This window comes from Gobius niger, assembly GCF_951799975.1.
Source record: "Gobius niger genome assembly, chromosome: 2".
NCBI lineage: Eukaryota > Metazoa > Chordata > Actinopteri > Gobiiformes > Gobiidae > Gobius > Gobius niger.
The window spans coordinates 19,140,414-19,165,978 of NC_136853.1; the positions used below are offsets into that span (position 1 = coordinate 19,140,414).

General features: G+C 41.6%; 1 protein-coding gene across 2 annotated transcripts in view; it reads right to left on the reverse strand.

Annotated features, from left to right (window-relative positions):
- Nucleotides 1-19,840, reverse strand: part of LOC306981268 (mediator of RNA polymerase II transcription subunit 13-like) — an 83,239-nt gene extending 63,399 nt beyond the window's left edge. For both annotated transcript variants that reach the window (XM_079580829.1, XM_079580828.1), the window contains exons 1-2: nucleotides 18,648-19,840; nucleotides 3,208-3,445 (exon numbers count right to left, since the gene is read on the reverse strand). In XM_079580829.1, coding sequence (XP_079436955.1) covers nucleotides 3,208-3,445; nucleotides 18,648-18,719 — 310 coding nt within the window. In that variant the 5' untranslated portion in view covers nucleotides 18,720-19,840. The remainder of the gene's footprint in view (nucleotides 1-3,207; nucleotides 3,446-18,647) is intronic.
- Between the last annotated feature and the right edge of the window lie 5,725 nt (nucleotides 19,841-25,565).

The following is a 25,565-nucleotide window of genomic DNA, read 5'->3' on the forward strand; positions in this document are numbered from 1 at the left end:
CTTGAACATGGCAGAAAAGAGCAGAAGAGGGTGGAGCAAATTTTCAGAGCTGGGAATCAAACTATGATGCTGAGGGCGACACATGTGCTGCCGTCCCCCCTGATCAGGGGGTTAAGGGTTGTGGTGAGGGTTCTGGTTAGGAACAACAAGTGTGATGTAGTTGTGTTTCAATAGAATAGAAGGTCTTGGCTTTCAAATGAGGTATCACGCTAGTATATCGGCTGCAAGCTCTCATGTAAATGCGCTTTGAGATTTGGGTATGCTTAACTGGAGATGATTAATTCATTAAAATTAATCTGTTGGTAATTTGACAGTGCACTTTCATTATTTTCATCATTAAACATTGCAGTAGCTTTATAATTTATAAAACATTATGCAATATTATATGCAACTCAGTCATGTATTATCTCATTGCTAGAGTTCATATTTTCTTAGATGAATGTCAAAGGATGACGAGACAGACTTCTGGAGATGATTCACAGCAGGCCGTGCAGTAAAAGGGTGACGTTGTGTGACCCTCTGTAAAAACAACGACAAAGTCCACTTGTCTGTTTGAGCGTGTGGAAAGTGTTTGAATAACAGAATGTGCATATTTGTGTGTCGTGGCCAAAATATGTCACTTTGAGTGTGGCTCTGCTGCCAACACACTGATGACTCAGCCCATTCAGAGCATTAATCCTGTTTCTTCTCAAATTGTGCTCCCCACGCTTCTCCCCAATGCTGTGTACATCACAGGCCACTGCTATTGCACATTTAAGAAGGTGGTGTTACACTGAATATTTTGTCCTGAAAGATGTGGTGCCAACATGAAGGGGCCGCATGAGGACAAAGACCACTGTTTAAAGGTTCAATATGATGCTTTTTTAAACACTTTGGCAGCTGGGTAATCGGAAGACTTCGACACATTTGGGCTGTGAGAAAAAATATCAAAAATTAACTGGCTCTTGGGCACCATAGGCCTATGGGCTTTAACTGGGCTTTTCTATCAAAAATAGCAACCGGCAAACATGCTAATCTGTGCAGAGAGTTTGACCACAGACGGGATCAAAACACAACTCTAAAGAACAGAGGAACTTCATCAGGGTGTGGGCTGGTGCTGCTGGAGAGGGAGACGGACTGATACTGCAGGTTTACTGAAACATTCATGAACGAAACAAAGCATAGCTCAAAATATGTTTTTGATGAGAATATATGATATGGACCTTTTCAAGTTTTGTTTTACCATTTCATAATAGCTTATTGTATTATTATTTATTATTTATATCTAAATACTATACACATGGTCACATCCCATTAACATGGATCCGTCTGACTGCAGCACCGAGAGCCTTGGCCCTTTTCTTTGTGCAAATACTGTGTGTGTGAATAGCCATAATTAAACACCAGGTTATTGCCACTGAGCAGCATTTGGCTTTGTGCCATTCTGACCTTCGCAGGTGAGTAGTGGCTGCTTTAATTCAACATCTGAAAGGCATTGCATCAGTGAATATCTTTGAAACAAGACTTTATTGAGAAATTACCCATCTCTTAATAACAATAACCACTGACTCGGTGTTCTTGCTTCGATGACACAGATTTGAGTAAAGTAGAGCTTGGCAATTAATCAAAATGTTAACCAAGGAAACATTTTTCTTTTGGAGGAAACTCAGGTTCGTTTCAACATACAATTATAAGGCACCCAAACTCTATTGGGAAATGCAGAGGAGAGCTGTCGTATTGTAATTATTGTAACATCACTTGTTTGTGATACTCTAAATTTCAATACAAAAGAAGTGACAAAAACAAGACAGTGTAAATCAGAATTTCATGTTAGAATGCAAAGACCAAATGAGACGTCACTTCAATGGAACAAGCTATAAAGACTAATTTCCTTTTATGATAATATTTGTGAGACTGCAGCCAGACAAGGTGTGATTTGTGAAATGTAATAAAAGATTAGATTGTGCCTCCTCTGGTATAGAGAGTCTAGCACAGGCTCAGACTGAGAAAGTGAGAAAATGACAGCAGTCCAGTACGTGTGATCAGGTGCAATGAGGCTTTATGCCATTTATTGTTCTGTGAAGTAAAAAAGAAACATCCTAAAAGTTAAGTGCTATACTTGATATTAAATCTTTGATAAAACGTTGTTGATGTTTTTTTTTTGCTGTAAGAAATCTGCAGAACATATAGGGTTAACCACAATAACCTCTTAAATAAGAATCAACATGGAGAGAGTATTTTAAACAGCACAAATATGGGAAAGTAAAACCAGTATAGAGTATGCTGAACACAAGCACTACTCTACTCTAAAGAATTTGCCTAATGCTACATAGGAAGAGCAGATCTATAGCAGGCAGAAATATTGCTGCAGGAGTGCACTGTGAGCATTTCTGGGAAATGGTTTCAGAAGCTCACATGTAATGTGGCAATGTATCTTCTATGTAACAAACTGAATGTAAGCAGGAAACTGACACAGCACTGTCAGGGGACATTTAACAAATGATCAAAAACACTCTTTGTTCTCTTTGATTTAAGCTCACCTTTCTTGTTTTTGCCTCTAAACCTCATCTGAACGCTCCAGTCGATATCTTCTACACACGTGCACAGCCACATAATGCAAATGTTTCTATAAATAGGGACAATAGTGCTGACAGCAGCACTCTTTCAACAGAGACATCGTGAGATATCTGAGTGTAATTTTCCTCCCCACTCCACACCACAAAGACACGCACATAAACACTGCAGGCAGTAAATAGTGCCAGCACTCCAGTGCTGTTTGCCTCATCACAGCTGTGTACAAACACTTAAACACAAAGCAAATACCATTCAGATAGATTCTATATGAAGTGCAAACAACAACAAAAAGATCAATGCAGCGAACACGTCTTAAACAAACAGCCGCAGAATAAACAGTGCGGCTCAACATGCCACAAAGCAGCTCTGCTGTGTTTGAGCAGCTCATTCTCCACAATACAGATCTGCCACTTACAAGCCCAGGGCGATGTACTACATCGAGCTGTAATACGTAACATAAATTTCACTACGTCCTTTAGCCTTCTTTTAAAGCTATGATTTCACACGTAATTACACTCCACTCAATATATTCCTGCACAAGTTTAGTAAAATATACAAAGTGCACCAAGCCTAGACTGTGCATAACAGATAGCTGCTTGTTCAGTACGACTAATGGGATGGAACACAATGGAGGACAGGCTCAGGTTTACTCACCTTCCAGCTCGTGATGGATGACCTGGGAGAGGTTGGGTTCCTCTCCCCACCAGAAGATCCACAGTTCTTTGGCGTCAGGCTTGATCTTGCGCCTCCACACACACAGCAGGTTGTTCTGGACGCAGTGCATGAAGCTGCGCAGAACTGGGTCGTCCTGGGCCGGAGCTGAGATCACTGGCCCGTACTCGCCCCCGCTGCGGAAACTGTAGCAGCGCCATTTAATCCCAGTTAACTCCGCCTGCAAGAGGAGAATTGCCATCAGTGTTTTTCTCTCGTGGGGTATACAGTATTCATTGTTGTTCCCTATTGTAATGTATTGGTATTTACATTTATATGCTCTATCATTGTTCAACATCAACGTTTTAGACCGTAAGTATTTGTAAATGATTGAAACACTTAAAAGAAAAGTTGAGACTCTGGACTCAAAAGTGTTTCGCTGGATAACCTTGAGTGCCAAAGAAAGCTTTTGCCAAAAATCTCCATCCATAGTTGACTTGAAAGTCAGTCTCATGACCAATGCCTAAATCAAAAGTGTAAGAAAATATAAGATTTTTTTAATATGCTATCAGGGATTCAGGCTTCAAAATCATTTTATTTCTAGCTGAAATATATTTGTGTCAGCTCACAGTTGCGCACGAGTTTTCTATCATAGAATAGTTGAACTGATGAATCCCTTTTTTTTAATGGGGGACAAAACGACATAGTACAGATGACTACTTTGAAACCTTCTTGTTTCAATGCAGTTATTGGACTACAACAACCATGGTAGATCAAAGTGCAATGCAATGATAAAGAGAACTGATGAGACAAGAGCGTGGTGTCCTGCACTGGTCAGCTCCACCTCCTCCTTCCTCGAACATTATCCAGAACAATAGAAGGGACAGAAGGCATGTGTGGCTTAGCTGTGAGTCTTGCCCGTCTACCTCCTCGTTTGTCCCGTCCTTGTTTCCTGCCTCTTGTGACGCCTCCACTGTGCTGCAGGTATGGGGGCTCTTGGTGCCTCTTCAATGTTTCAGAAGAAGAAATGTGTTGGTCTCAAATGTCTTTAGCTCATAAGCTAGCTGTTTGTTTACTTTTAAAAAGCTGCTTTCTTTAGGACCATTATGGACTCTACGCAGTAAAAAAAAAAATCAGCTGAACCCCACAAAACACGGCAAAGACGTACACAAGTATCCAGTGAAACAAAGTGGAACACAGAAAACATAAATGCAGCTCGCAGAAAACGGCAAAAAAACGCAGCTGTACCAAGAGAGAGGGAGGGTGCTATTGAAAGTTGGCGTGTTTGTGTTGCTGTGTTTGCGTTCGCGCCTGGGTGAGTTGGGTGCACAGAGGGGATTGTTACTGAGCGGGACAGAGATTTGGCTGCTCTCCTCTCACATCACGCTGGCCTTCTCTCCTGTGTTCACCCAGCTATGAGCCGCCTGCGTTTGGCAACAACAAACGCAGGTACAAGTTCACGCAGAACCATCCGCTGACCCATTTTATCAAGAAGGATGCGCAATGCAGCCAGAAATTACGCTTTTGTACGAGACTGAAGAAAACAATCTCTATTTATCAATCTAGTAATGAAACTTTAAGCTACAATGTGAAGGGTGTTCTACTTCCTCACACACAAGGAAAAAGATGGGGCTGCACCTGTATGTTCGAAGTGATACCACGATGCTCCGGACTTTGGGAATGGCTGACTTACAACACAGGTAAAATTAAGTCCAAACTACAGTCCAGACAGTCCCTGATACATGCAGCGATTATAACTTTTTTCATTTAGTGTCACTTGAAAGTCTAAAGGTCATGAAAATCATTACATTCACAAAAGAAAAATCATACAGATTATATTATTATTATTAAAAGCCCATTTGTCTGCACCGGCTTTAAATACAAACTGAGCTGGTATTGATTTCCTGACCAAGTTGCTTTTTGAGTTTCTATTTGACCTGTTTGATCTTTATATATTAACCTGTTTGTTGGTCAGCTATAGTTGTTTAATTTGTGCTCTATAAATAAAAAGGGACATTGACTTTGACATTGACAGTCATCATACTGAAATGTTGAAAATGATTAACTAGTAGCATCCAGACATCCAACCCAACTAAAACAGGCCATAACTGCTGTAATATGACATTATTTAAAGGTTGATAATACATTGCATTCTGCTTGTACAGATGTTTACAGTTGTTCAGAAATGTTGAATAACTGTATAAAAAATAAAAAAAAGGCACGACCCAGGAACTTCTAGAAAGTACAATGTTCTCATAATTACAAGCATGTCCCTCCTGTAATGACAGTGTGTGTAATGGGAGATATAAACGTTGGCAATGTGATAAACCCAACCCTAAAATTAGCCACGACAAGGTCAAGAATGCTATTTTTCCCAAAGCAAAGAGGAAGACATCTGCTTGCACAGCCTCGTCACTCCCAGTCAGTGTCAAAAGTTGTTCTGCTTTTTGACACAGCTGTCGACGACTACTGAATTGAAATGACGTGAGGGGAAACAAATCCACAGTGAGGGCACCGCAGACAGGGCAGATAAGCTTCTGTAGCTTACTCTTTATCGTCTCTCCTTTGCAAAAAGTGAATGCAGGCAGAGGGCAAAGGAATAAATAAAACATGACAATTTATTGATTTGAATGAAAGAGTCGACACTTTAATCTGAAATATCATGGAATGCTGGTAATGCTTGAACATGTTAAATGATAAATGTTTGCACAGTGATCAGGCTTAGCTTCAACTTCAGCACTTCCTCACTTTTGAGTCTACATCCATTTACACAGTGCTTTATAAGCTATCTTTGTAGGATCTTTGTCATGATTCCATGTTGGACAAAATTATGCTCTGAAATGATCACTACTGAACGAAACAGAGCGGCATGATTCACACTAAACAATATTCTGATTTAACTATCTAAAAACCTAAGATACTGCTTAGTTAGATCTTAAAGCAGTACTAAGTAATTCATGCCCCTAGAGGCCATAAGCGCCACTGCAGGTGTCATAGCATGTTACAGTTTTTTACTCATTAATTGTCCGTGAGAGTAAATACTACACTGACAAAAAAGACAGAGTGAGAGAGGGATATTGTACATCCAATTACACAATGGAGATCATTTTTTTCACTCAAACTTGTCTGTAAATGCTAAGTGGTGCTAGCCCGCAGTTAACTTGGCCCCTGATAGCTTCTTCTTCGTGCTTCCATTGGTGTATATTGCACCTCCGACCCGGTGCAGGGGAAGTTGTAAGGGTGGTTTTCTGACCAAAGACACCAGGGGGAGATGAAAGACCCCCCAATCATCCCATTAACACTTGTATTACCACCAGAGGGACTACGGAAAGTATTTATTAAGGTAAACAAGCTACTTAGTACTGCTTTAAGTTAACTTGTCATGTCCTAATATATGTATTTAGTCTTATAAACTATACACCACTTCCTCATGCACTACAAGAAAACACTAAAAAGATCTATATCACTGACACACGTCGCCATATATAATGTAAAAGTAAAAAAGTATGACACAGATGTGATCAATATTTCGATGCCTATGAACTACTGATGTATCGTTAAACACCTATTGTTTGTATTTGCAGTAACGACTCTCTCAGGATCTGCGGTTTGATTCAAAAATATCTCAATATGCAAATGGCTCGCTCAGACGACTACAACTGGATCAACAGGCCTCTTTATCTGGTTTGTATTGTATTATTTCTTACTTTGTAACCCAGATGATTTAAAAATAAATAAATAAAAACAATCACAGGCATGTTCTCTTAGCTGCACCAGCCTTTGTTAACGCAAGTATAATCCAAGAGATAGTTTCCCTTATCCACCTGTGTTGTCTTTTACAACATTCTGGGGAAATCTGTTGAAATATTGATTGCGTAATTTGCTTCATCCTGATATGCCCAAATGTGAAGTATGTCTTTCAAACCTCACATTTTCATGGCACAATGCAGCCAGATCCTCACACTCACTCCCTCTCCACCCGCACATGTTCACTGCAGCCGCTGACAGAGTGCAGACGACAGAGCTCCAGTGCTCTGACAAACACACAGAGGGAGACAGATCTTCTGGCTGGTGTCCAGTTATTATTTCAGTGATGACAGCAAAGATCTGCCCGTCATGTCTGCTTTTGAGGGTGTTTCATGTTTCACGCTGCATATGTATCCACATCTGACAGCTATGCAGGTCAAATCCTACAGAACGCACAGTGCCAGATGGTTTCACTTTTCTACACACTTAAACACTCACAGGAAGCATGCACCAAGTGGTAATTGTTATATTTTGTATGAATCCATTAGCACTTGCAACGTTTAATAGTGTGTGAAATCAACTGAGACAACAACTGTGTTATCAACAGAAGTACACGCAGAGCTATTATGACTGCAGCTACTACAGTACGACAAAGCAGAGAGGCTCAATGTCCTAATAAGATCAAGCAAACAAATTCTTCAATATATGTCAACATTACTGTATTGTTGAGCCTATGTCATATTTGCAACAGAAAAGCATAAATGGCATGGAATTGTGACAAGCTATTCCTAAACAAGGCCTAAAAAAAACACAAAGCAACATGTTTTCTCACAATGTCAATAAAGCCCCTTGGTCTTTGACTGGTTCAATTTCAGATCGAGTGCTGAGCAAAACAATAGCTATCCCTTCCCACAGCCGAGTCGGACCAGAGCTCTGACCTGATCGTCACCTCTATTATCTCCACCATCAGCGTGCTCCTCTCATCTCTCGGTGCTTCCTCAATGAATACAGCCTGCGTCACATTCGCGCCTGCATTTTGGTTCCACTTTACGTGTTTGTGAGCGCACAAGGAAAGAGGGCGGCAGAGTTTCGTATTCACACACTCCTTATCAAAGTAACATGCACTTCCCAATGTCTTTTTTCTTTTTTCTTTTTTTTTTTTAAATAGGAAACTTTTAGACCGCATGTTTCAGATGATTTCCTAACTAAGAGGCGAGTCAAAGCCATGAGAGGAAGTGATTAGTGCTCAAAGAGGAGGTCAGCAGGTGTTCGCAGACATGTATATGCAGGGAGGACTTTAGTCTGTGCCGTACAGTGCAGCCTAAAGCAGAAAGCGCAGGTTGAATTGAGCTGCACACAAACAAAAACTGGCCTCTTATTGCTTATTTCCACTCTCGAGGTCTCCTGTGGAGCAATGCATAGCTTGCTCTGTTGAGGATGCACTCGGAGTAAACTCAGGTGGGACTATGAAGGTCAGCCATAATAAACAACGGAGCATGCTCTAGTGCTGAGGACCGTCATTTCTCTGTCAGTACAAATGTGCTCTTCTGTGCATAGCCAGATTCAGTCCCCATGTAACAGGCATGCATCTCTTTAGAAGGTATTGAGCAAGACAGTAACGCATTATATGTCATAAGCTATAAACATTACAATACAAAACATAATTCATAATTCTTAGTACTGCATGACAGTGAAATACTGGGACAGAGAATGACAGATCCATGTCTTTTGTATTAATTGGGCAAATATCTGGGAGGTCTATTACAGTTGTGTCCAGTATTAGGTTATATTCGTGACCGGATGAGCGGGTGAAAAGCTGAGAATAAGCTGCGAGGGGTTCGGAGCTGCCAGTGAGCATATGGGAATACTGTGTAAATGAGATGCTACTTTGTGAGTCTCTGAACAGCGTAGAAGCCTGAGAGTTGACAAAGGAACCACTTTAGGCAATTGAGAGACAGCTTGTATCAGCAGATTTACCTTCTTTGGCACAAGTGAAACACTGTCAGAGAGATAGAGCTTTCTCATCAACGTCAAATCTCTTAAGACACTTGACACATCGCCAATATATGGGGAGTGTTGCCGATATGACACCTGCAAAAACTGACTTTATTACACACAATCAAAAGAAAAATTAGTGCAAGTTAATATTCAAATTCATTCTCATTATGAAAAATTCTAGATTTCATATTCACTGTGGAGGTTAGATCTGGTTAGCTCACGCGAAGAGTCACCAAACCCAAGCCAATCTGGGACCCCAGGGCTACTCCCATACATCAATTAACCCACTGAAATCAAACTATCCCTTAAGGAGTCACACTCTCCTCTCATATTTCACACTGCAAAACAAGAGCGATGCTTGTTGTTGCAGATTTGGGAGTAAGGACAAAACTAAGGCTGCAGTCTTTGAGCAGATGTGTTAGTCTACCATGTGGTGTCACCTTTACAGGGACATAAAACAAGGGACATCATCTGATCCGTGTTGTGCTAAAGCATGAGCCCTGCGAAGTGAGCAAGCCATGCGATCTAATTAAAGCATTGTGCATCCCTTGGGCTGAGTGACAGATAGACCTGCCAATCACATGACACAGCGCCTCCATCAAGACACAGACATGCACAGCACTAAGGAAAGGTACACACTGTTTACAAAGGCACACGAGCATTTAACAGATCCCAAGTCACTCAGTATTATAACACAACATGAAGCTGCAACCTTAATGTGAACTTTATGGTGTAAATGCACATGCCAAAGGTGGGCCTTTGCGCACCTTGAATTATTAACACGCAAATAAATAAACCATACACTGCTTTAGTAGTGTCTCTTGTGTTGATTAACCGTGACATCATGGGGCAGGAGAAATGAGCATGATAGATCGTAAAAACTGAAAGATAAAGTGACAATCATAAAGACAGTATCAGAGGATGAGGAGGTCGAAACAGTTGCTATGCAACATATAACTGTGTGAACTGTGGAACTTGAGCAGGAAGTCGTAAGTTAATAATAATACGTCTTATATAGCGCTTTTTAAGGGACCCAAAGATGCTTTACAAATGAGACAAACAAACAAAGATGAGAGTGCTATTGTAGGTTGTAGGCGAGCTGAAACAAGTGAGTTTCGAGCAGTTTTTTGTAGGTGGTCAGTGAGTCCGAGTTTCTAATGTGGATGGGGAGTAAGCTCCTGAGGGTGGGGGCAGTGATGGAGAAGGCTCGGTCCCCCAAGGTTTGGTGCCTTGATTTGGTGATGGGTTTGAGAAGGTTTAAGTCGGCAGAGCGGAGGCGACGGGAGGGGCGGTGGCGCTCTAGGAGGTCTGTGAGGTATGGAGGGGCCAGGTTGTTGAGGGCTTTGCAGAACTTTGTATTGGATGCACTGTTGTGCGGGGAGCCAGTGAAGCTGTTGGAGGACGGGGGTGATGTGGTCTCTGGAGCAGGTGTGGGTGAGGAGGTGAGGAAGCGGGCAGGGCAACATCAGATATAGGGGTTTTATTGTCCACAGCTTTAAAATCAGTAATATCCCACATCTGGAAACAATGGACACAAATGTTGGTCCAATATGATCAAATCATTGATCTAAATAATAGAGATCGACGGGTCCCATTCAGGCCCATTCATACAGTAGTAATGATCCCGAATGGTCTGTGAAATTAACATGGCTGCTTAATCTCCTCCTACGAAGCCTGTCCCTTAAAAGGGCAAAAAGGCGGGAAGCCTCGCCCTCGCAAGGTGGAGGGACCGGCTACGGACATTGCTTCATGCTGATGCATTATTTTCATCATGCGTGCGTGTCGCATATGTGCTCAGGCACGTGTCGCATTTGTAGCGGCGATCACAGTCATACAGAAGCAATAGGCCAGGTGACATCTAAACAAAACCTGCTAATGACGTTTACCCAATAAAACTAAACAGTCAACTGAAAAAACCGCCAACTTTGTGTGGCATTTATGGATAAGAATGCACTGCATGTTGCAAGCCAACAGTGTAAGAAAAAAAAAATGAATGTGCGCTTGGTAACCCGACCCACCCGCACCCAAAGTTTGCTGTCAAGATGACCGCGGGTTTCGGGTCGAACAGCGCATCACTAGCGCTCATGCTTCATAGCTAGAAGGTCCCGAGTTGGATTCCCACCTGGACGGGATCTTGTGTACGAAATGCGGGGTGTAAATAAAGTTGCCTTGCCTGTGTGGAGTTTGCATGTTCTCCCCGTGTCTGCGTAGGTTTCGGGTACTCTGGTTTCCGCTGCCACTAAAAACATGTCCAATAGGCCAGGATGAATGAGAGTGTTTTGCGCAAATGGGACGATGGATGGAAATTAGCCCAAGGCTACAACCCGGTGTGGCGTGTTTACATGTATGAGACCCATGTATGTTCATTAACATGCAAATAAACCAATAAATAAACATTAGAACACTGTTTACCAAGTGTCTTTTCGAGATGCCCCTGGCCACCAGGGGGCAGGGGCGTGGGAACTATATTATGAGAGGGGGGTTGGGATTCTTGAGAGGGGGCTGGGCTCTTTACTTTATTATTTTGTCCCCACATAGTCCTTGATTGTCACTATATATAAGATACCACTATTTACTATTTAATTGTTGATGAATGTAACAAGTAAATTTCTCCATTGTGAGATCAATAAAGGCTTATCTTATCTCACCTTTCACAGTCGTGGAATTTTTTAGTGCAGGCCTATAGTAGGCTACTGCATGTGTAGTTTCTAATCTTATTGCACTGAGTGCACAGGGAGGACACACAGTGGACTGTAAAAGTGTTTGTATGGTGCACATGTGAGACAGTAACAGGCCTGGACCTGATGCTCACCTGACACTGTCTGCTTCATGCTTACTGAAGGGAGTGGCAGCCAAAGTTACAAGCCTGGAGACACACAGTCTTCACACAGCACCATGCCTCATATCTCTGCTGGTTGCAACCTATTGTCACTTGTTGTCTTTTGTGTCTCAGTGTTCCAGCACTGAGTCCATTTTGCTCAATGACGGCAAACCCGGCTTGAAATTGAGCTGTACAAATGTTCATTAGCATCTGAAAAATCACAAGCATCTCTTAATTCCAGATGAAAGAGTGTAGGATTTGGCAGCACAGGGAGAATCAGTGCATCACAACCGCTGGTAACTCAACAATCCACACTTTCTCTGTTTGCTCTCATCAAGTATCAACTGGAGATGATCTCAGTGGAACAAGATTAGACACTAGCGTATCGCAGCAGACAACGATAATGCATCCACTCTCCCGCGCTCTGAAAAAACACCCTTTTAACCTGAGTGTGCCTTAACCTGAGCAATTGAATCCCATACAAGCGTGATATTGGCAGCAGTCTGGCCTACAGAAGATATTTACTGTTATAAGCAGCAGATATGTGCCCTAAAAAATTCTCTTTGTGGAGGTGTCGGCATTCGGGTGAAAAGACAGTGAGCAGATCTTGCAGAGACAAAGCCCAGCGCTCCCCCGGGACATCACTGATACCTGCAGCGTTACAGTTTAACCTGCCCGAGGAATTTACAAAGAACTCAGGAAGGGAAACATAATGTGGATCGACAAACAAATCACTGAAACATCAGACCACACTGATTATATCAACAATCTGCAAAACTGCCAATTGTCATTTTTTTCAGTCAAAAGTTTGAATTTGAAAGTGCACACAGGTACTGGGCAGGTATCCATCTGATTAATATAAACAAATACATTGAGCGGTTTGCTGTGTGAAGTGGTGTGAAGTGGACAATAAAAGCACAAAGAAACACAGCATTTGCTTCATAAAGATTTGCTCAAATATGTATAACTGCACTAAAGTAATTGCTAAATGTTTATGTCATGAATTTAGCAATACTTCCAATAATTGTAAATAGAAATCCACGATCAGTTAAATTGTTTTATTGAAATCTTAATACAACAGAATTGAGCCCATTTGTGCACAATCCTGTGTTTCTGAGGTTTGTGGTGTTAAAACTAATCCAAACAGATTGCCTAACAGAAAGTAATATCTCAAGATGCTGCCAAACAAAGATGACTAATTTCATTAGAGGCTGAAAATAATACCTCATTCTCAGTTATTCCAGTTCACTCACTGATTTTCCATCCAGAAACACTTGGTGCCAGTCTTTTTCCCCTCTTAGCCCGATGTAGTACACATCTATGTAGAGTAGCAGCCTGTAAGTCTAAGAATAGCACACAGCTGGTACTGTGGAGCTTACATATTTCACAGTCAAGCCACCGTGCTCCCAAATACTGCACCGGGCCATCCCAACCAACTCCAAGCCCCGGGACAATCCCTTCTGTCCTCGCCTTTCAACCGTTCTTCACCTTAGTGGCACAGACGCACAGGACAACTGTCCCGCACACATCTGCGGCTCCACAGAGGTGTGTGGTAGTAAAAGCAGAGGCCGCCCAGAGAGACCCTTCGTTCTCTTTATGTACTTTGGCCCATTTAATGAGAGAAGAGTTGACACTTTTGGGCAACAGTGTATTAAATTATTTATATATTTTAGAACGGAACTATTTCAGTTAAATTGTGTTTTTGGCGACTACAAATATTACTCTACAACTTGTTCAACATGACATAAAGCGCATGTTAGTACAGTAGTAATGAGACAGTAGTAGCAATGTTCAAGATTATGCAATGTACCAAAGTTAGGTTTAGATATTACTAAACCGCAAAAGGGTTCATTTGTTAGTGAGAAACCACAGCCTGTTCCCTGTGTCTACACTGAGCTGAACCAGGTGATGATGTGACGACAAGGGATTCCCCCACAGAGGCAGGGGTAGATTACAGAGCTAAGGGGCTGTTCACGCTCTCAAGGTGAAGGCAGTGCGAGCTGTCAAAACCGGCACACGAGCTGTTGCCAAAAGCACTGGTTTGGGCACAAGAGGCGGTCGGAAGTGGGAAGTCGGCAGATGGAAGACCTCCATAGGGCACACCACACAGGACAAAGGGCACACTGGAAATCTGGACACATCGTCTGACTGAGTAAACCCTTTTGAATTAGTGTTTGTGCTTACTTTGTCTTCATATATGTTGGTACCTAAAAGATGCAGTTCGATTATGATAAATTGCACAGATCTAGTGCCTTAGATCACTTAAACATATATGTATTTGTTTCTTTGTTTTTTGCTTTTTAGTTAAAGGGATATTTCAGGATTTTTGACATATGGCCTCATTTCCTCATTATCCAGAGTGTTGTTGATTTCTGGAGATGTATTTATTTTTTTATTCATGCAGTCCTTATATTTGAAGGTTTAGTGGTGCTAGGCTAGTGCTAGGCTAGCGCATATCTATGGTAACTAGCAGCCTGCATTAAAAACCTCTTCAAAATCATGGGGTAGTCCTCATATATCCCCCATATCTGATTTGTAGAAAGCTCTTTTGTGAATTCCACGTGTAGTAATTCGGCCGCAGTTAAACAAACTACTGTAGATCCGGTAAACGAGCAGATCACTCCGCCACTGCGTAGCTTACAACCAGGAAGCTGATGAATATAAGTTCTTTTAAATGCATGTTATATTAAAAAAAAAATCAGTCAACACAGACATTTATATGGGTAGTCTGGTGTTATAAGTGATTTGCCTCAGGTGCACTGTGCTCAGGTCAGTTAATGCAGGCTACTAGTTACCATAGATGTGCGCTAGCCTGGCACTAGCCTAGCATCACTAAACTCTTCGAATACAAGGACTGCATTAATTTTAAAAAAAATACATATATCTCCAGAAATCAACAACACTCTGGATAACTAGGAAATGAGGCCCTATGACAAAAAACCTGAAATGCCCCTTTAAGTACAGTATCCACAACTGTTAGTGTGTCTCACTCTCACCAGACCATGTCACTGTTTGCATCCAGACCTTAATGTCTCAGCCCGCCGTGCCGTATCCAGCAAGATAACACAGCAAAATGCAAATAATGTCTATACCAAAAAGCCCGTGCTCATCTACCATAAATCCGGCCCTCTCCTCTCCCCACTGCCTCGTCCTGTGGCTCTTTATTTCTCCACCAGACACGGACGCCGCTATAATAACCCCAAAGATCTCCGTTGGAATAGAGATGGGCCTAATGAGCACCTCTTAGCTGATCACATTAGACCTGCACTTGAGGACACTTAATTACCAGTGATACACTCCATGTGCTTCTGTCAAGGGGACACAGCCAAGTCCTGCCATCCTATGTGTGTGCAATGTGCATAGAGACGTCCTTGGCACGGTGAGAGCAGGAGAGGCGCACAGGGCAGGGCGCACGCCATAAAATATGAGATATGAGTTTGTGAGGGCGGCACATGTATTTATTTGTGACTGAGGCTTATGTTTGCATTGGGATGTGGGTGTCTATTTATCTCCCTGTGTCTGCACTTGTCTAATTGTGCACATATACATAGAGATGTTATTGAAATAGAATGAAGATTGTTTGATACAACAGTGAGGTTAAAGTGGCCACGTAAAATGATTGATTGTACAGTGCTCTCAAAGGTTAAATGTGGCAGGGGTGTCTTTTGTCAGTGCCATAATTATTGTGAGATGTTAATGATAATATTATAAACACAAATCCGGATCCTGTCATCATTTAAAAGTTTTACATTCTTGTTTAAGCATATGTTTTAGGGGCAACAACTGCATTTTTTTTAACTAGATAAAAAAAAAAAAAGGCATGTTACTAGTGTTGCACGATATGAGAAATAAAAATTATTTGGTTTGATTTTAATTGTTTACTTGGTCGCATGAAAATATAAAAGTGATGTTTTACAAAGCCAGTTCGCCTTAACCAAGCGCATTGTCCCCATTTCGGCTTCACCCAAATCTAAAAGCTTCTTGACTGGAGAGAGCAACAGTGTAATGCGTCATTTGAAAGAAAACCGATGGTAACTTTTTTGTTGTGTTTTGTAGTTTTTTGGTCACTTTTTTGTCGCTCTTTTGTGACTTTTTTTTCATCCTCGATTTCAGTGCTATTTTGACGCTTTTTTCAGGAAGCTTAAAGATTTGGGTAAAGCCAAACTGGAGAAAATGTGCAAGGTTCAGGTGTGGGTGAAGAGGGTAAATACAGTATGTTAAATTAGATTCTAGCAAAAATTGGAAGCATTTGGTCAAAACAAGACTTAAAAAAAACATTAAAATTAGAAAATAATGCCTAAAACTGAACTTTGGGACATTTTACAATGTGCTTTTGTTGTTGTTGTTGTTGTTGTTGTTTTTGACTGTGCTTTCAAAAAACAGTGCAAATCTCAGTCAGGTGGAAGACCTCAGTGCTTTTATGCTATTTGTGACTTCTTACAATAATAATCAATCTGGCGAAAATATTGCACAACCCACACTCTATGTCAAGGTTCTTATGAATAAGATAGATGGTGCCATTGAGATATTTAGCTCTTATTTCCCTAGCCAAGATCTAACGTATGTTGTTTACAAGATAGGGAAAACCAATCACTTCTATGAGAGGTTTGGTGCATTTGTTCCGTGGCAGATATCTGTATTTTCTTCTTTCACTTGTAGGATACAGGCCTGGTCTTAAAAGTTTTTCATCTTGGCTCGCTCTCACTGTCAGTTTCTCGAATGGGCTGAGGGCAGCAGTCAGGAAATGCACATCAGTCATAATACTTTCCTAAAATGAAAACAGATTCTGCTGCAGACCTTCAGCTGCACACACAGACTCTCTCTCCCTCTCTCTCTCTCACACACACTTCTTCTCAAAACATTCCTGTGTTCCTCCTCACGTCCTCCGCCCTTCACTCCACCCCCTTCTCCTGCACTCACCACTCCAGCCTCGGCACACCACGCAGCACGGATCTTTTTCTCTACACTAACACGGGTCTCGTTCGCTCGCTGCCACCGACGGAAGCGTGGCGGCACGCGAGACAGTTGTTTTGTGGGTTGTGTCGATTGCAGCGATCTCAAGTATCTGACATGGGCTTCGCACAGCAGTAATCCACGCCCCCATTAAGTCCCACAGTATGGGCACTTAGGCTTTTTAAGGCCCATTTTATTGATGCAGATTGCTATAACAGCTAGTAAATCAAAGCAAGGGGAAAGGGGTTAGTGAAAGCCGATATGCTGTTTAACAGGCCATAGTACCTGCCTGCTGGTCACAAGAAACTGAAACCTACTACAGATGAACCTCTGGTTAAAGCTTTGCTACTGCTGAAAGTCAAATGGTAACCATTAAACTACATGGTTACGCTATTTTTGTCTATATTTCCTTCACTACACAGCTCTAAGTGTAATGATACGTGTTTTTTCAGAAGTTTATTCACACTTTACATTTTCACAAGCGTTGACGCAAATGCTTATTATTAGCAGTACCCTACAGCTCTTATAATTCTGAATAATCTAACAGTGATGTAAATGCGAAACTGTCTCTCCTCTTTTCTTTATCTTGTAACAAGCCACTCCAAGAAACATCACTGCTTACAGCTCTTGGGGTTAGCCAGGAGCCCCGCCAGTGACTAACCTCTGTGGCACTACTCGGCAGTCATAAATATTCTCAACAAGCCGGCTGATGGATGGTCTTGTTCTGCCTGGCTTTGAAAGGGATGTTCACGGGGCCAGCAGCACACACACACACACACACACACACACACACACACACACGCACACACACACATCGGCCAATACTGCCAAGTGACTGAATGAAATAAGCTCCTCCACCAGGGAATGCCCCCAAACTGAAAACTGACAACAGCATAATCACTGTTTTCAGATGTAATGTGTCAGGCTGAGATAATTTAAGGCGTCAACAGTGGAGCGCCCCCGTTTATTTACTCCCTGTGCACACAAGCGTTTTCTAGACAGTTGTGAAAGGTGTTTGAAATCAAGAGGCACATTTCTCTCGCTTTTCCGACTCCCTTTACGCTTTTGACAATGTTTTATTTAGCTACAGTGTGACATGTAGTGCCACAGCTGCCGAAGGGTCAACAACCTGCAGGCTCACCTGAAAAGCCCCCAGAAGCCCCCAAACATTCATGCCCTTCTCGGCTTATGCCCTAGATGCAGCATGCCTTTCCACATGGATGCCCACTCAATAGAGGGTCAGTAAACTATGATTGCAGCATGGAAACTGTGAACACACACCCTCCGCTACAGATCATAACATAAATCGCAGACGCAGCCCTGCTATTAAATCAAACAACAAACAACTGAAAGTAGTTACAGGGAAAAGTGCTGCCCACTGTGTGCACCTACTACACATACATCAAAAATGCATGAGGCTTCTTTTCTCAGGGAAACATTATAATTTCATCAGTTTTCATGTGAGCCGTGAGAACTGTGCCACTCTGACTAAGTGTGCCACTTATGATGCAGCAAAGCACTAAAGCCCTAAGATCAAGAAATCCTTTGTGTGGGAATACTGTATTTATTTCTGAGAAGCAACTTCTTCTTTCCAAGTCAGTAGTAAGTGCAACAAAGTCCGGCTAGAGTTCCAAAGAAATGGTTTTATAAAGAGGAAGTGGTTTAGGGTCATGAGATAATAAGGGGAAAATAGGGCGAGAGAAACATATTAATGTCCTAATTTGGATATGTTATAGCAGCTTTCTAAGTTTTAAAGCCTGTGTGCTGTGGTGCACAGCTTTCCCCAAGACCACTAAACCGTGTTAATGATTGCCAAATAACAATCGCCGATTGGTTCACCTTTGTACAGTGGACACATGTAGTGTCTTGACTCGGTCGATCGCACAGCGTCACTAGTGATGTGCGCAAGTGTGTAGTAACATACCAGAGAGAAGATGTTGGAGTGGCAGTCCTCAAGGCTTGCCCCGTTCGCCACCCAGTTCGCCGTCATAGTCATAATGCCCCAACGTTGGTGTCGTCGGCGCTGGGCATGTCGAGATCCTACATCGGTGTTGACCAGAGACCCGGGTTGACAAATAGGTCCCACTCGGAAGGCACCTCACGCTGGAGCTGCGCGATAATACACAGGAATGGGCGTATTCAATAAGTAATCAATCATCCAATAGAGAAGATATTTTTCATAAACGAATCCAGGTCAGGCGATTCCAAATGTGAGCACTGTCAAACGGGAAAAGTAAGGTGTATCCATTTCAGTCCATGCACACGGGAGCAAACCAGCCCAGCACGCGTCCCTCCGGTGATAGTTTCATCATGTAATAATCCATAAGGAAAGCGACTCCTATAACATGTCTAACGAAGCCTTTAACTTTAGCCTTAAATACAACGCGTCCACGTTATGCATCACAATCCCTCCGCGCCACGAGCTGATGCACCACTTGTGATAGTTTTCGAGATGTGCACGAGCTATTTATAGCTTTTCTTTCTTACCACAGCCTCCTGCTCTGTATGACAATGTCTGGCTGAAAACAGGCGCTGTGTGAGCAACGAGGAATGTATAATCCCTCTGTTGCTCTTGAATTAAACGGACCGCAGAGCCAAAAAGAGACGCAGAAGGGGGCTCCTTCAGTGAAGTACTGGACGAGACTCTCGTCCCGTATTAGTCCGATAGACTGGTGGCCAGGACTCACGAGTCAAGCCACACAAGACAAAACTCTTCTGACTCGTTCAGCAGCTGCAGGAAAACGAGGCAGCAGCTTGTTCTGTGACACGGAGGATAGAAAAAAAATGTTTCCGTTCAGTTTTAAATCATCACGAAACGTCTTCTTGCCGCGGTGCGTCCACCAAAAACCATCAGACGTGTTTGCTTCAAAAATCCAAAGTGACAGTCCTCTCCCGGCGCGTGATCACTGACATAAAGAACACGCTGTTGGTTAAAGCGCAGTCAATGCCTTCATAAAGTGTCTCGGAAGCGCATTGACATTCTTCCAGCATGACTTGTTCCTTATTGTTGTCGTCAGTCGCTGTTATATTGTCAGTAAATGGGCAGAGAGGCTGAGTGTGGCATATTCACCCTCTTGTGTCTGTAGGTTTCTCTCCTCCTCCTCCTCCTCCTCTTCCCTCCTCCTCCTCCGCGCACACACGCTCGTCCAACCCACCGCGCATTGTTAATGTAATGGCGGTCGGAAGCGTATCGTTGAGACTCGTCTTCCCATTTGACCAAGTTTGAGTTCACGTGATCAAAGTGTGTGGCATTACTGTTTTAGTGGTTTTGATAACAGCCATGATGCGACGCCTCTCCTTCTTTACGCGCGCAGCATTTAGGGAGCTATTAACACACGGATCCATCTAGCCATGCGTAATTGCGCAAAGATGAAAGTGAAATTGATAACGTCTGTGAAAGCGGGCCCGTGTCACACTGTTATGCGCGGTTGCATAATGTAGGCTACCGTTCCACTCAGAGAGGATGTGGCAGAGCTCCAAATGACTGTTTCGTAAGACAAACACTAGTTGAGATTAACTGATTTGTTGATTGTTGATTACCTTTTTTTTTTATTACTGATCATTATTGTTTTTCTGTCTAATGCTTTAATCTCTTTAATTAAGGCCTATTTATTGATTTAGCATTTTTTTTGTTTTTGCAAGTAGCTTTGTGGATGAGGTGTGGACGACAGTGACTCAAATTGTAGCCGCAAGTGCAGACTGGCATTGTGTCCTTGAGCAAGACACTGAGTGAGTGTTAGATGTCGGTGGTAGGGGCCGATGGCGCAGATTGCTTCCATGAGTTTGCCCCAGGGCAGCTGCAGCTATTGTAGTTAGTAGTAGTAGTAGTAGTAGTAGTTTATTCGGTCTGTTCATTCCTTTAAACGTAAATACATTTCCAATTCTTTGTGGACAACACGACCGAAAGGGTTTAGGCTGAAGTGAAAACTTATAACGCCTAACCCAGTTTACAGACTTCCACGAGAGAAAACAAAAACAAAACACAGACATTAATAATGAACAATATCAAGTGTTAAACAGAAGAGAAAAAAGCATGTATCTGAAGTTAGTAACATAAATTTCAATATTCCAACAAATATGTTACATACATTTGTTTTAAGTTAATTTAGTTGAAACTAAATCATGTCATCATTATTATTTTTTATTTATTTTTCTTACTTTATTCCTCCTAAGCTTATATATTCTTGAATTTTAGAAGCTTTAAACAACTTTTTGAAAGCTTTGACTGTTTGGGACTGTTTCAACTGATCTTCCAGGTCGTTCCACAGATTAACACCTCTTACAGAAATACATCGACTCTTTTTATTCTTTTTAGCTTTTGCTTTTTTGAAAATAGCAGTTCCTCGGAGGTTATACTGACTTTTCCTGTGTTCAAAAAGCTCCTGGATGGGAGGAGGGAGAAGATTATGATATGCTTTGTACACTATTACTAATGTGTTTAGATCAACAAGATCATGGATTTTAGGCTCAGCTCTACAAAGATAGGGTTTGTCGGTGCATATTGGTGCAATCTGCTTTAGTGATAATTGTTATTGCCTTTTTTTGGAGTAGGAAAATAGGATGAGTATTGGATTGATAATTGTTTCCCCATATTTCCAGGCCATAATTTAGGTAAGGAAGTATGAGGGAGTTATACAGTAATGGAGGAGATTTTTTATCGAGTACAGTTTTCAATTTGCCAATTTAGCAATGGTTTTTGCTAATTTTGTTTTTAATATACTTATATGCGATTTCCATTCAAGTTTACCATCAATGGTCACTCCTAAAAATGTATTTGCATGAACTCGTTCAATTTCTGTATCATTTATTTTTAGAGTTGTATGATCACTAATTTTTCTACTTCCAAAGATAATATATTTTGTTTTACTTAGATTCATTGAGAGTTTGTTTAGATCAAACCATTGTTTTAGGACTGTGAGCTCGTCTTCTACTGTAGAAAGGAGCTGTTTCAGGTCCTTTCCAGAGCAGTACAGGCTGGTATCATCCGTATATAATACACATTTTACGTTTTCCAAAGCTTCACAAACATCATTGATATACATTAAAAACAATTTAGGACCCAAATATACCCAGTTATAAACAAAGTCTGAAGTGAAAGAACAACTGTATCAGAACAGACATGAATGAAAATACAATTTGAGATTTTATTACATCTACATAATTCTGAACTCAACACAGTGCCTTTGCTGAATACTTTTTGGAACCCCTTCGAGCTGGGCTTGAACATAAAACGACTCATGCATACACAAGACAAATAGACGGCAATAGAACACTTACATTTCTCTTTAAAGTTTCTACGTTTATTAGTTTCTACGTGAAATTATTCTCCCACACACAAGGGCAACAGTTTCTTGAGCACGATGTAGAGTCAAGCGGCACAAACAAATGATAGTGCACAGAATTTCATTAGTTTATTATGCGAATGCGTCCCAGAAATGTCCTGATGACACAATATAAAGATCGACTGTATGTGCATGTCTGGATCTGGAGGTTTAATGCTTTGAATGCTTAATTGAAAGAAGCTTGTCATTTCTCTAACATGTAAAGACTTATGTAAACTCTTGTGGAGCTTCTTAGCAAATAATCCAGACTTTCCATTGTCAATTATACAGTTGTTGTTTGTTTTTCTACCAACATAAATCCCTGGAAAATACAAGCATACACTGACACATACAATCCACTCTGACATGGGCTGCCCAACAGTTTTTCTATCAATCACATGGAGATTTCACAGCAGTCGGTGTGGTTACATAGGCCTATTGCCACAGAGAGCCAGCCTTTAGTCCAATGATTGTCAATACTTTGAGTGTAACTAGCAGAGAGGGCTGGGAGATATATGAATCAGACGGTCGTGCTGGGGCTTAGCCTGCTGCCTCTTGATCCCCCCGCTCTTGGAAGGATTCTCTACTCATTTGGAGACTTTTTGTTCGATACATCCTTTAAAGGCTTTCAAAAGACTCGCACATTGCAGTTTGGCACAGTTGGATCGAGAACGGAGGAACGAGATACTGTCTGCTGGAATATATCTGTTTCAGTATGCCACGCATTTCCCTTCATCAAGCCCCCACTGACTTGATCCATGTGCGAAGTACGTGTGGAGAAAAGATGCATTACTTCACTGATTAGAGATAATGTGTTTGTCTATACGATGTGAGCAGACTTGCTTTAGAGGGAGAGGATATACGTCAATGTGCCACTGAGCTCTGAAAAGGCTTTACTTCTAACGGACATGGACTTAGTTGATTGTGTGCAATAAATGTACAGTTGGAACATTTAAAAAATAACATTAAGTCACAAAATAAAAAAGACATTTGGAAAAAAAGGGATAAAGTACATTATCTTAAGCAATTTCACAAGGATGATGATAGAGCGGGATGTCTTTTAATCGTAAGGTCGGTAGCTTGAATCCCGGCTCCTGCAGTTGCAGATTGTCATTGTGTCCTTGGGCAAGGCACCATGCCTATGTGAATGATTGAAATGGTTCACACATAAATGACATTATTATCGGGGGGGGGGGGAAACACACACAATGTTTTAGTTTATCACCACTATAGGTTTACAGATCCAACAGATCCACTCCTGCTGCCCTTATTCATTTTACTGACAAAATGTTTGCTGCTATTTACAACAAGCATTTCATGGCGAGCATTTTTCTTAAGAAAGAAAGCGTTCAATACCGTGAACCATGAACTTCTTCTGTCAATGTGACAGGACTATGGAATAAGTGGGCATGCATTTGCAGCTTTAAGAAGGTTTTTTTTTTACTAAAACAATTTTGGCTCAAAGAAATATAAGGAAAATGTATATATGATTGAAAATGTAAGCATTGAGCTACAATTGAAAGAGTTTAAAAAGGGAGTTACTTCAGAGATCCAACACAGACGTGAAAAACTAAACTACCAACAAGTGAGTAAATTGGTGTTCTTCATAGTCAAACATATTATTATTTTTATGTTCTATACTTCATTTAATCAGGAAAGTCCCACTGAGATTAGGACTCTCTCCCGGCCCCATGAGGGTATCCTGCAAACCCACCCGGCCCGGGGGATTGAACTCAGGACCTTCTTGCTGTGAGGCACGAGCACTAACTGCTCTTCCATGAGTCAGACATTATCTCTCCAACACCAGGAGTGTGGAGTGAATGAATAATGCAATGTGTGAATGTCCTCAAAAAGCACTGTTTAAAACTCATGCATCATTATTCATATTACTAATATTATGATTTGCCAGCACTCACTATGATTATAACTCTCGTCTCACACCAAGATGGTCTCGAGTTCAATTCCCAGAAATTAGCAAGGGAATCACAGAATCTAATGTTCTTACCAGATCAGTGAAGCGACATTACTTTTACACACATCAGGCATGTGCGCGGAACAGGGAGATCATGGTATCTCAAAGGAACATCAAGCCCAGTTATTTCAGCTTAAGATAAATATGATTAAAGTGATTTTATTCAGTACATTTACCTTCTGCAGCAAATGCATAGCGTATATCATTTAGTGTGGGCGAAACACTGCTTAAAAAGAGACACAAAATAACAGTAGTGTCTTCATTAGTGATTGATGGATCACCTGGTGCTAACCTAATGCACACCAGCAAAAGCCCTCGTATAAAAATCAGGGGAGAGTTGCTCTCTTCCGTAGCTCCAATGGCTGCATGGTATTTCCTGGAGCGCACAGAGTCTGAGAAGAAAAGATGGTGTGCATTATAATGAACATGGGCTGACACTACATCATCCATCATTCCACCAGGAAAATTATAGCAGCTCCAGAAAGAGAGGTATAGAGGAAAAGAAAGTGTGTGTGTGCGTGCGTGAGAGAGAGAGAGAGAGAGAGAGAGAGAGAAAGAAAGAAAGAAAGAAAGAAAGAAAGAAAGAAAGAAAGAAAGAAAGAAAGAAAGAAAGAAAGAAAGAAAGAAAGAAAGAAAGAAAGAAAGAAGGAAAGAAGGCAGGAAGGAAGGAAGGAAGGAAGGAAGGAAGGAAAGAAGGAAGGAAGGAAGGAAGGAAGGAAGGAAGGAAGGAAGGAAGGAAGGAAGGAAAGAAGGAAGGAAGGAAGGAAGGAAGGAAAGAAGGAAGGAAGGAAGGAAGGAAGGAAGGAAAGAAGGAAGGAATGAAGGAAGGAAGGAAGGAAGGAAGGAAGGAAGGAAAGAAGGAAGGAAGGAAGGAAGGAAGGAAGGAAGGAAAGAAGGAAGGAAGGAAGGAAGGAAGGAAGGAAGGAAGGAAGGAAGGAAGGAAAGAAGGAAGGAAGGAAGGAAGGAAGGAAGGAAGGAAGGAAGGAAGGAAGGAAGGAAGGAAGGAAGGAAGGAAGGAAGGAAGGAAGGAAGGAAGGAAGGAAGGAAGGAAGGAAGGGGTAAAGGAGGACTTTAATCACCTGTGTTTTTGTCTGGTAGTTGAGTTCATAATAGGCTGAATTAAGTATTTAGAATACAGTACTCTGACTGGACAAAGTCATACTGTGTGCTCACTGTAACTCACTAAAGATATTTCATATGGCTCTGCAGACATTGGGTTGTTCTGAGTCTTATCTTCCATATTCATGGAATGGGAATGGACCCACATATTCACAGAAAATGTTTTGTGTCAGCAGAGGGCGCAAGGAAAAGAGCATGGTTTTCAAAGAGAACCCAACCATTTGACTTTAATTTCACCAGAAAAGTCCCACTGAGATTAAAAGACCGTTCAGTGCTTAATGTATAGGTGCAAAAGCAGTTTTCAGGAAGTCCTTTTCCCAGAGGAGATCCAGTTGTACACATTTTTAGTGGTAGGGGAAACCGGAACACCCAGAGGAAACAAGTGCTGATCGCTACATTATAAAAGAAACAAGATATATTAATACATATA